The sequence below is a fragment of the Galleria mellonella genome, unplaced genomic scaffold (genome assembly GCF_026898425.1).
Source record: "Galleria mellonella isolate WM207_F2 unplaced genomic scaffold, CSIRO_AGI_GalMel_v1 utg184, whole genome shotgun sequence".
Lineage (NCBI taxonomy): Eukaryota > Metazoa > Arthropoda > Insecta > Lepidoptera > Pyralidae > Galleria > Galleria mellonella.
Genome location: NW_026442025.1, coordinates 6,368,978 through 6,382,663, shown reverse-complemented (window position 1 = coordinate 6,382,663; position 13,686 = coordinate 6,368,978). Strand labels below are relative to the sequence as shown.

The window sequence follows — 13,686 nt, the reverse complement described above, 5'->3', positions numbered from 1 at the left end:
GCCTTTACCGATAAGCTCGCCCATTGTTTTCTCATTGTGATTATTTCTTTTAATTGTTTATATTTATAATAAGTTTACTATTGTAATCTTTTTGGAGGAAACAATAAAGAGTATCTATCTATCTATTAACCTATAGGTGATGGTTACCATTTTTCATCAGGTGGGCCATCAGCTTGTTTGCCATTCTAAGTTGCATAAAATAATCCTATTAATATTATTAAATGCGAAATTATTCAACAATGGATGGATGTTTATTATTCTTTCACGCAAAAACTACTCAACGAATTTGTATGAAATTTGGTATACGGGTTGGTTATATCTTAACTTAGCACATAGGATACTTTATGTACTAATTTACGCGGGTGGAGTCGCGAGACATGGCTAGTCTAATATTTTAATATAATTATTATAATAATATATTTATGTATTTATTTATAGGATCACCAACATAAGGTACAGCAAAACATTTCAATACAATACACTGGTAGATTAAATCCAACTGTTCTTACATTTATAGGCAACCGTAACATGTTTTGTGTTTGATAAATATAATTAAATTATTAAATGATATTAAATACATACATACATACATATCTGTCACGCCTGTCTCCCATTAGGGTAGGCAGAAACAATGGAACGCCAAATGCTTCGATTCAAACAAACCTCTTTCGCTTCTTCCACATTCATCAATCTTGTCATACACGCTCGTCGGTTACGGGTACTTTTAATTTAGCCCTTCTTCAGCACGTCGCCTATTTGGTCGACATACGTCCGTCTAGGGCGGCCCCTACCGACTTCTCCATATTAAATAATATTAACAAATTAAGTAAATAATGAAAATTGTGATTAAATTAATATAATGTAATGGCGAGGTACATCAACTTTTTAATTAGCCATGAACACAGAGTAACTATCGTTGTGAATATCGAGTACATTATATACCTAAAACATAATAATTTAAATTAATAATTATCTATATCAATAAATAATCAGTTTCCCAAAATATTGCATAATCTTTTTATAATTACCATCTCACAAATTAGTCTGTAAACTCTAAACTTCGCAGATATTGATTATAAAACCTTTGAAATGCTCTCCAACACTTTCAAACACAAGTTGAAGTCTTCAGAATAAGTAAACAGTTTGCAAATTGTTTAGCGGGCCCTCTTAATAGCTAACTTCCTTTATTGCTGTGATTAGCTGGCGTAAAATATTCTCTCTGTAAGTAATGCTCGACGTATCTGGAAATTTGGTATTGTAATCTTGTTTGCTACCACTTAGTGATAAATTGTTTTAATATTTTTTATTTGTAGATGTAAACGTACATCAAAGCTCGTACACGATTTATTGAAAAAGAGTAGTCGAATAAAACCAGTGTATTTATTAATAATAGGGTTTATTATATTCGTTAATCATATGTCTACTTAGCAATTAATGCAATTATTTTCTTTGCTGTCGCTAATTCACAATGTATCAAGACAGTTGCGCCGGCGCATCTCAGGTAGCCTGATTTACGGCTGTCTTAATGAAACCTGTTATATAACTGGGATTATTTATTATTTTGTCTTAAGAACGAGTCCGTGGAAATTGCGAGCTTCTGTGTTGGATAATAATTAACTTTCTATGAGTATATACACCCACGTACAGATAGCAAAACAAGTACTGAATTGTAATACCAATACTATAAATGTAAATAAATATTTGTTAAATGAAAAACTCGTTATACCTGTATATCTATGTTATACGTGTAATTGTAATTAAAGAAAAAAACATGTACAATCTTACTGACCTACACAAAGCTCATAGTTAGCATAAGGTTATCGACCCTATCATCGTTTCTTACAGTCTTGGGTCAAACTGAACTGGTCGCCTAAAAAAACTTTAATTATGTTATTAAAAGAAAAAAAGGTGTTCCTCTATACCCATTTCGTCGGCTAAGACGTTCAAAGTGGCCATTAAAAACACGTATCTAAGTATCTTAAGAAATCTATCGTATGTACCAGTAAAGACCGTAATTAATTTTGTTGAAAACTCAACTAAAAAATTCAAGGCATTCGCAACTTTGGCGTGGTGTTTCGATGACAGATTATATGCTATAGAGGTGATAATACCGCTCGATAATTATACATTATTGTTTTCTGAATATTTTTCTATCAAAAAAAAATTAAAATTGTGTACTTAATTTCAACAATTGAATTTTATAATATATTTAGTAGTTCGTCCCAAGAAAATTTGAGGAACATCAAGTGCTTTATAAGTTTTAGTGTTTATATAATATAGCTAAATAAATGTTTAACAATGAAATTTAAAAAATAATAAAAGTATATCATATAAAGAACATAATTATTTCGTCCAAAATATAACACATAAGATTTGTTGTTGAATTTGCATTAATATTTGCTCATCTTATTTGTTTTTTACAAACTATAAAGGTTTCATCAATTCTCAAATAATGATTTCACAAAAAAAAACTTTAGAGATCTATTCCGCAGGCGGTATTATCAACTCTATATATTAAGTGTTTATCATACATTGTTTTCTGTACAAGCAACCGAATATCTCTGCGAGCAATGATCATTTTTCCAATGTGATGGCATCTCCGCCTGTTTATTTATCGTACATTCCCACTTTAATTTTACCTTTATTAAAGCAGCAATATATTAATGAAACGATTACTCAACTCGTTATCGGGTTCGAATCGCAACACGCGAGCCTCTGTCGCTGTACAAAGACGACCGCTCCTGTCTGTTGTGAAGTTATTTTTAGATACATAAATAGTTATAGATTAATTTCCTACATGGACAGGAGGTAATCGATTTTTTTTCTTCTGCATTTTTTTTACAACGTTGTCATTTTAATTGTAACATATTTTTAACCGACTCCAAAAAAGGAGAAGGTTCTCAAATTGTTTGTATTTTTTTTGTGTTCGTTTCCTCATAACTTCGTTAGTTATAAATCGATTTTCAAAATTATTCTTTTAACAAAAAGGATATAGTTCTATAGTTTAGTCTTTATATCAAAATTATTGATTTTACCACCATTGAAATCGGATTTGTGCTGGAACACTATCTTAAAATATTAACCTAAAAAGTCTATACTTTTCCAAGCCTAAACCGAATGGATGATAAATTTTACTCCATGATAATAACCCACGGTTATCCAGGCTTTTTTTTATACAACTTAGAATGGCAAACAAGTTGACGGCCCACCTGATGGAAAGTGGTAATTGTCGCCTATAGGCATGAGCAGTACCATGGACATAACAGAGTATACTGTTTCGCCCATGATACCCCCCATGTGTTGCCATTCCTGAGGATTCAAGTGTTATTCCGTACATTACAGTACAATTTAGAATGAATTAAATATAGGGGTTAAAACGCCTCCATCGCATGAATCATATTAGAATTTTCTTTCCATAACCTGCCAAGGTCAATAGCCATTTCGTGATGAGAGTGATATTAACCAACTAATGTATTTACATAGCCGGATTATACGAAACAAATCCTATTAAGATTTCTACAATGGGAACTCTTAACTCCCCTTGGAATCAACAAAGAATACGAAAAAGAGTTATTATGTTCAGAATTGGCTGAGATATTAAGGATTAAGATACTCTAACCTAACGTATAGTACAGGGAGAAAGGTATTGTTAAAAATAGGACAGTCCCATTGCTAGCAATACCAGCTTGACCTCCACGTGGTTCCCCTAGAAACCAACGTAATTCTTGTCGAATTCATCATAATGGGCTAAGTAACCTACATTAATTCTCACCTATCATGTCTTACTGATCCTCTGCCAGCGTATACCGATAGCGCAGGCGGGGTTACTATTCCATTATGGTCCATAAAAAATATACAGTACATTACAAATAAAAAGGAAATTTGAAATTCTTTGTGAAGTCGGTTGATAAATCAAATATTACAGTTATACCAATACCTACATGGTAAGAACATGTCCAATCCAACTAGGAAATGACTAACAAAGACTTTCAAATTAGAGGATCCTAACAAAAACTGACCGACCAGGCCACCGCGTATTCAAATAAGTTGAGAAGATCTCACCGAGGACATTCCCACATCTAGGCTTATTTTAACGTACTTTACCAATGTTGTCGACACTGCAACCAATGTAACTAAACAAGAGTAGGAAGTAGAAAGAAGTCTATTAATTAACATAACAATTGTTATTCTAAATTATTTAAATCAAAATATACATCAAAATTGTGTATCTCTTACACATTTATAATATTAGGATATTATAAATGCGATGATCGTGCGATCCCAGCATAGAATAGATAATCCCTTCCTTCCATGGATGTCGTATAGAGGCGACTAAGTAAGAGCGAGGAATGGGCAGCAGTGTCCCTCTTAAAATATCTTTAAAGCCTAACTGCGATTGCCAATCCGCCTGCCAAGCGTGGCAACTACTGTTAAAACTATCCAAGAAGAGACTTATGTTTGGCAGTGAACAGTTAAAGGTCGATATAATGAGGATGATAATAATTATAAATGTGTAAATGATAAACAGAACTATACCAAATAACTGGACTTTTAAACTAATCGCTTTTTCTTTCTCTCTGAATGAGTTTATTTGTATAAATATGTTTCCGATACAAATGTGTTTAATAAATATATTATTATGGTTATCCATTATTCCAAATTAAGATGGTTTCGACACAAATATGTCGGATAATGGAAAACCGCAATGTCGTGCCTCCTCAAGTATCAGAGTACAGTCTCCGATCGATGTATGTTGATCTGACACTATTTACATATGCCACGTCTATTATTTCGTGAATTCACTACAGGATAGTAGTGGCTTCTAGTGTTTCGTCTCATGAAATTTTCATAAGGAACCTTTAAAAAGTCTTATTATTGTGTTAAAATAGTCATACAAATGACTATATTTTACTACTTTATATTTATATATTGTATTATAGTACGAAAAATACATCAATCAAAATATGATCAATAATAGTAACCAAAATTATTGTAGACTTTTGTATTTTAAGTATTTTAAATATCTTTATGAAAAACTAGAATGCTGCCATTCTAGTAAAACAAATTAACGTGCCAATTTATAATTTAGTGGTTATGCACTCTTCTAGGATGATGTCTAATAAAAGATTATATCTTATTATGTATCATCAAGTGAACCACCTACTCCTTATCTTCTAGTGTAAAAAAAAAAAAACTAAATTCAAAATTAAAAAGTAAAATTTTTTAGTATCTTACATTCTTCATATCGTCATCATCATATCAGCCATTACCTGTCTTCTGCTGAACATAAGCCTCCCCCATAGACTGCCATAAGGAACGGTCCTGAGCCACCTGCACCCATTGACAGGGAGACAATGCGTTTGAGGTCGTCGCTCCATCTAGTGGAGTTTGCTGCATTTTCCTGTACAAGATCGTCACTCAAGAATCTTTCTTCCCCATCGGCTGTCGATTCTTCAAGCTATGTGACATATTTCATATAGGTATTCGGGAAATTTAAATGTTCTTAAACTAATACCTCTCTATCGTTTACACACATTGAACCATATAGGTGTGAGTGTGGCATAACTTGATTCATAGGCAAGTGATCATATATATCATTTATGCAATTTAAAAGGAAAACCCCGTCAGTTCGTATGAGCGATGGTGTGTTACCATAGCAGATACGATTTCCTCTAGAACAGGTGGTGGCAGTGGCTTATTGAGTGTGCGACTCACATTATGAGATTATGTTATATCCTGCACCTTTTAGTTACGATCTCATAATTTTATTTTAATATCATGGACTTTATATTAAATTTAATTAATAAAAAATTATAAAGTTTAATTTAATCAGCTTAATAACAACATGACATGTATTGTTACGGCTTTGTGTCGTGCATCTCGCTCACACATTCCAGCGCGTTGTCTGTGACAGCTGCCACCGTTTATAGTTTTAATTGTCAGTACAATTACGATCGTCCTACTGTATAGCCATCCAGGCAAAATTAAGTATCTTACTGCCCATTTGGACCTTCATCGTCGGATATCATCATAAATCATCATTATTCATCGGCCCGTCTTGCTACAAGAACCTACGTGTTGCCGAGTAACCAGTACCAGTTCATGCAGATCAAAGGAATACTTTGCGCCTGGACAGCATAACATTATTACGAAGAGGACGGTCATCATCAATAAATCAGTACTCATCATCATCAATAAATAATCAAGTTCAAGCAAAGTCAATACATATAAAGGACTGATACCAATACGTGAGCTAAGTAACAGAGTGTACAGTGAGTTTGTTCCAATTGCCTACTACCCACCCGTATCCATTTTATCACTAAGATTTGAATAAATTACTTTATTTCCTTACTTTAAATAAGTGAATTCCAACTACTTTCTTTAATTATTTAATATTTTTAGACAAGTTATCATAACCTACCCTACACTTTTAGGTTTAATAGATTTTTTTACTCAACTAATTGCATACGATTGTCATTATATACATTATATATATAATTCAGTATCTCATTTTAAGTAAATCTTTCATCGTAATTGAAGTAAATATCATAATACAACTATTTCATTGAATAATTTTAATATCATAATAATTCTTTAGTGTCATTAGTGTTTGGAGTTGCCTCGTATGTATTAAAATTCGAATAGGCAATCTATACTTAATACCTATTTGTGTTTAACAGTTTTGCTAATTCCAGCAGTGTTACATCGGAGAAATCGTTGAGCTAGCGGAGCGTACTAGGTGCCCGGGCGCATAATTCGTGCTCTGTCACGACCCGCATTTGCTGACTTTATAAAATATAAGTATACCGTCTTACTTAAATTTATTTCTTTCGATTTGTGCCTATACCACTTAACTATTTCTAATATAAACATAGTGATTTGAACTTGAAATTTGCTTTAGATTTTACCTAAAATAATACAAAATGGATTTAAAATCTTTAATTAAAAAGCGTGGTAGTTACAAAGCTAGACTTACGCAATTCTCTTCATATCTAAATGTAAATCAATCATGTGAATCACTTTCTAGTTTACAAATTAATGAGCTCAACATAAGATTATCAAAAATTGAGGAACTTTATTCAGATTTTGATTGTACGCAAATTGAAATAGAAAATTTATCTGAAATTCCAGACGATCAGTACAAAGAACGCGAAACATTTGAAACTCAGTACTTCGGCGTGATAGCTGCCGCTCGAGATATGTTGACGCGGTCAGCGCCTGCGAGTGCTGAAACGGACTCAGGTTCGGTTGCTGGTTCTGCATCTAAAGGTTGGCCAAAATTGAAATTGCCTTCTATCAGTATACCGAGCTACTCGGGCCAGTATCTCAATTGGTTGGAATTCCACGACACTTACTCCACTCTCATACATTCAGATAATTCAATTCCTAAAATTAATAAATTTCACTATTTGCGCGCTGCACTTAAAGATAGCGCCGCATTAATCATTAGTTCACTTGATTTTTCAGCTGAAAATTATGATGTTGCATGGCAGCTTCTATGCGAACGCTATAACAATAAAAGACTTTTAATCAATAATCATATTCATGCTATTTTTGCTATTGAGTCTATACAAAGAGAGTCGGCTAAGGCATTGCGCAACATTATAGACACTGTCAATAAAAATCTGAGAGCTCTCAAAACACTTAAATTACCCACTGATCACTGGGACATATTAATTATACATATAGTCTCGAGTAAACTCGATATCATTACAACTCGCGAATGGGAAACGTATCGTAGTAATCTTAAAGATATTCCATCGCTTTTAGATTTCAATACCTTTTTAAAAAATCGTGCAGATCTATTGGAAACAATGGACGAGTCACAAAACCGTAGGCACAGTGATACTACACATACACGTCACAAATCTTTTATAGCGAACTCATACTCTCCACCCACTCGAACATACACATGTCCCTTATGTAAACACAACCATGCTATTTATCAATGTCCAAAATTTAAATCGTTGCCAGTTGAAATAAGAATACAAAAGGCAAAATCATTAAAATTATGTATTAACTGTTTGCGTCAAGGACACAATGAAACCAAATGCAAACTAGGTCACTGCAAACTTTGTCTTAACTCTCATAATACTTTACTTCATGTCAATCATTCATCACTTACACCACAGTCATCTACTATTCCAACTTCAACAAGTAGCAGTGTCGTCTTGACTAATTCACATCAGAATAACACAAAACAGAAAACAAAACCAATTGATGACACATCGTCAAAATCTTTAACTACACATAGTGATATAGTCCTTTCCTCTGTCGATAACACGCAAAATGTTGTATTATTATCCACAGTCACGATTGACGTTGAAGACAGCAATGGTCACAAACACAAAATACGCGCTTTGCTAGATAATGGAAGTACTTCAAGCTTCATTACTAATAATTTACTTTCCAAACTCTCATTGTCAACCTGTTCAACGTCGACATTAGTTGAAGGGTTGAATCAACAATCTTCACATATTCTCAAACGCTGTGATGTCATTATATCATCACTAGCAAACACATATACAAATAAGATTAATTGCTTTGTTGTGCCACGCATTACACAACAGTTACCAATTACACAAATAGATTACACATTAATAAACATACCTTCACACATTACATTAGCTGATCCATCATTTCATACTCCTTCTCAAATCGACATGTTACTAGGAGCAGACATTTTCTGGAACGTCTTATGTTCCGGTACCATTCCATTAGGTAGAAACAAACCAACTCTTAGAGAAACAAAACTAGGCTGGTTAGTATCTGGCACTATACAAACAAATTCATTTAAATCAAACGTTAATCAGCAATCATATCATACAGTCCACTCTCATTTTACTAATACTATCGATGACGAATGTTTACAAAATCATCTTACTAAGTTCTTCGAACTCGAAAATGTACCGACACACGCTGCAATAACTAAAGAAGAACAAAGGTGTGAACAAATCTTTATACAAACAACCTGTCGTCAATCAGATGGCCGTTTCATTGTAAATATTCCATTAAAATCAACACCAGACGCTTTAGGTGATTCTTACAATCAAGCATTATCCAGATTCTTATCTTTAGAACGCAGGTTCCAACGTGATACAAATTTCAAAGCTTTATACACAGATTTCATGAGAGAGTACATTGAGTTAGGACATATGTCAGAAAACACAAATCCACAGGAAGATACACAATCATATATTTTGCCACATCATGGAGTAATGCGTGAAACAAGCTCTACTACCAAGTTACGAGTCGTGTTCAATGCATCTGCAGTCACGACATCTGGCGTATCCTTTAATGATATTCAGCTAGTAGGTCCAACAGTACAAGATGACCTCATAAGCATTTTAATTAGATTTCGTCAGCATAAATATGTTGTCACTGCAGATGTTGAAAAGATGTACCGTATGATAAATGTTAATGAAAATCAACGTATCTTTCAACAAATATTATGGCGGTTTGAACCGACAGATAAGTTAAAACAATATAAACTCAATATAGTAACATACGGCACAGCTTCAGCACCTTACTTGGCGACGAGATGCATTAAGCAATTGGCAAATGAATGCTTAGAAGAGTCTGTAGCTGTAATTATTAATCACGATTTCTACGTTGATGACTTGATTACAGGCGCAGACTCACAAACTCAACTCGTGAACAACTGTAGAAGTGTAAAACAACAGTTAGGAAATAGTCAGTTTCATCTACGAAAGTGGAATTCTAATAATCCACAAATCGTTAATCAAATCGTTGGCGAAAATGGCAGTGACTCATTGCTCAACATCATAAAAAATTAGTCTTCCAAAACGTTAGGATTGCTTTGGAATTGTAAAGAAGACATACTGATGTTTTCATTTAACACAATGCAACATAAAGAAATAACTAAACGTGAAATTCTTTCTATTATCTCACAAATCTTCGACCCATTGGGGTTAATTAATCCATGTGTGTTAGAAGCTAAAATAGTACTACAACAATTATGGGCATCTAAATTATCGTGGGACGAAAACGTCCCTGACAAATTAAAATCAACCTGGCTTAAAATAATGAGTAATTTGTCATATTTGTCTGATATCAAAATACCACGGCACATTATATGTAACGACCCAGAGGTAATCGAATTACATGCCTTTAGCGATGCCTCTGTGCATGCATATAGTGCATGTATTTATCTTAGATCCATTGCTCAAAATAAAATCATCTCTGTTCATTTGTTGATAGCAAAAAGCGGAGTATCACCTATAAAACCGATGACCATCCCCCGCTTAGAGCTGTGTGGCGCTTTCCTTTATGCCCGATTGACAGAGAAAGTTAAATCTTCACTAAGATTGCAAATATCTAGCTGTACATATTGGTGTGACTCAACAATTGTTTTAAGTTGGCTTAAAATTACTAAAAATCAGTTACTCAAATCTTTTGTCAATAACAGAGTAAGCGAAATTTTAGAAACTTCTAACACATCAGAATGGCGTTATATACCCACAAATTTAAATCCTGCTGATATAGGGTCACGCGGTTTAAATGCAAAACAGTTAAAAAATTGCAAGTTGTGGTGGTCAGGACCATCTTTTCTTCTTCATCAAGATAAATCCACGTGGCCAACACAACCTACACAAATACATGAACACGACTTACCTGAAACCAAGGTTCAGTGTCACGTTAACGCGTCATTGTCACAATTTTCTTCGTTCATAGAACGATTTTCTGATTTCACCAAGTTACAGCGTGCTTCAGCATACATTTTGAGATTCATCTATAATTGTAGACATCCTTACACAAAACGAATAGGCTATTTACAGATACACGAGCTTCAGAATGCTCACAATATGTTGTGTAAAATCGCACAGGCCGAATCTTTCAAACCCGAATACAATTTGTTAAGTAAGAATAAATTATTGCCATATAAAAACAAATTCTTATATTTGAACCCATTTTTACATTCAGACGGTTTAATTCGCGTTGGAGGCAAACTATCTAACTCATACTATGATTATGATACAAAACATCAGATTATGATGCATGCTTCTCATTATATTACACAATTAATATTTCGTTATTATCACAAAATACTAATTCACGGAGGTCCTCAACTACTCACAGCAAGCACACGTCATAAATACTGGACAATAGGAGCACGTAATCTCTCCAGAAAAATTGTACACAACTGTGTCAAATGTTGTCGATTTTCGGGTAAAAGTATTCAACCAATTATGGGAAATTTACCTGAACAGCGTCTACACGCTGACTATCCATTCATTAATACAGCAATTGACTACGCCGGGCCAGTCATGATAGTGAGTCGAAGTGGCAGAGGGTGCAAATTAATTAAATCATATATGTGTATATTTGTATGTTTGGGAATCAAAGCAGTACATATAGAACTGGTAACCGACCTGTCTAAGGATGCATTTATTTCTGCTTTAAATCGTTTCATTTCTCGCAGGGGTAAACCCGTCAACATTTTCTCAGATAATGGAAAATGTTTCATAGGCGCAAGTAATGAATTAGATAAATTTTTAAAATATAATTCGGATTAATACAATGATTAACTTTAAGTTTAGTCCAGCATATAGCCCTCATTTCAATGGATTGGCTGAAAGCGCCGTCAAGGCTGTTAAACATCACTTAAAAAGAGTAGTTTCCTTTGCACATTTAACATATGAGGAAATGAATGCATTATTAATACAAATTGAGGCGATTTTAAACTCTAGACCTCTCACTCCTATTTCATCTGATCCCTCAGACCTAGAAGCGCTTACCCCTTCCCATTTCCTTATTGGACGTGCACTCACTCTGTTACCTTCTCCACAAACCACAGTCACTGATTATGCCAAGATCTGCACGCTCTCACTTTACATGAGAATACAAGTGCTGAAGGCTCATTTTTGGAATAGATTTTATAAAGAATATATTTCAGAACTCCACACCAGACACAAATGGAAGCAAACTAACGGACAACTTCAAATCGGCGAAATGGTGCTAATTAAAGATGACCGTTTGCCGCCAAGTCGCTGGTTGCTCGGGCGAGTGACCACTCTTTATCCTGGGTCAGATGGCATCACCCGTGTTGCTGACGTGCGAACCGCAACAGGAACTCTTCGACGCGCATTCAACAGACTGTGTCCACTGCCAATATTAATACACCCGGAGGTAGCAGACCAAGATCTTCCGCAGTCTTCGTGTGCTGATGGAGGACAACCTTGACTTTGCTGGGGCGGAAATATGTTACGGCTTTGTGTCGTGCATCTCGCTCACACATTCCAGCGCGTTGTCTGTGACAGCTGCCACCGTTTATAGTTTTAATTGTCAGTACAATTACGATCGTCCTACTGTATAGCCATCCAGGCAAAATTAAGTATCTTACTGCCCATGTATCATTGCACATATGTATAGATTATAAGTGTACAAATCTTTCAAATCCAAAGTATTACTGTAGTCTAACTATTTATTGTATAACTAGTATTGTAGTTTTTATAAATTTTCATCCTAATAATAATATATTATGTACATGTCGTGGCGGCCTTTCATTGAGGCAGCATTTTATAATGTAACCTTATTATAATGTATTTTAAGTAGATATAAATGTATGCTTTTTGGTTGTCCTTAAATAAATAAATATTAAATTATATAACATTATTTTACAACATAATAACACTAGTTTCTGCTTACTGATACGTTTGCATATAAACTAAATGATACATGTTTTTCTAATCTATTTTTTATGTTATATAAATTAAAATGACAATCAAATTGACAGCCTAAATAAAATAAAGTTGTAACCATCGCCTATTTATTAGCCGTGTATCCCGGCTTAGATTAAACCACCTCTTTCCGTGGGTATCGTAAGAGGCGACTAAGGGAGCTTATGGTGGAGAAATGGGCAGTAGTCTCCCTCTTAAATCATCACCAGACCAAACTGCAGTTGCCAACCCGCCTGCCAAACATGACAACTACTGGCAAAAGTGGCAACAATGGCAAACTTGGCAACTTCCCTTATGAGGAAGGTATATTTAGTGGATAGTCACAGCTGATACAACAACCATCGCCTATACACATGACAAGTTCAATGGATACAATACATACACTACATGACTGTAATATGATATGTATAGTATATTACTGAATATACTGTGGCGACCACTCATGAGATGCCATTCCTGAGGACTATAGGGTTATGCCTCTATATTTTGTATTTACTATAAACAAGTGGAAACCATTAAGAGACTCTCGACTAAACCGTCTTTAAAAAAAAATATATATATATATAATATATATATATATATATATATATATATATATATATATAGTATATCGTATATATATATATATATATATATATATATATATATATATATATATATATATATATATATATATATATATATATATATATATATATATATATATATATATATTTGTAAATAAATATATCATCACACTTTAGGCAGAAATATGAACGGGACATGGCTACTGAAGTAAATGACGTAGATGAAATTATTACATAACTAGCCATTTCCTGCAGCATTACCCGCTTTTAACTATGTAGTTCCCGTATATCATTCCCATTGGAAACCTTCATGAATCCGGTCCTATATTGTATTATATAGTTAATAACTATAGATATAACTTATTAATGATGAACCGATTGAAATAAAACAAACACTAAATTGTGACAAAAAGGGGAGC

The 13,686-nt window shown here is 33.9% G+C and overlaps 2 protein-coding genes across 2 annotated transcripts; both read left to right on the top strand.

Annotated features, from left to right (window-relative positions):
* The first annotated feature begins 6,629 nt into the window (after positions 1–6,629).
* Positions 6,630–9,797, top strand: LOC113519959 (uncharacterized). The gene has a single exon (XM_026905213.2). The coding sequence runs from the start codon at positions 6,924–6,926 to the stop codon at positions 9,795–9,797; it is 2,874 nt and encodes a 957-aa protein (XP_026761014.2). The 5' UTR covers positions 6,630–6,923.
* Positions 9,798–10,997: 1,200 nt separating this feature from the next.
* Positions 10,998–12,364, top strand: LOC128200467 (uncharacterized). Its single transcript, XM_052893955.1, has one exon. It carries the CDS (start codon positions 11,542–11,544, stop codon positions 12,202–12,204), a length of 663 nt encoding a protein of 220 aa, XP_052749915.1. The 5' UTR covers positions 10,998–11,541; the 3' UTR covers positions 12,205–12,364.
* The last annotated feature ends 1,322 nt before the right edge of the window (positions 12,365–13,686 follow it).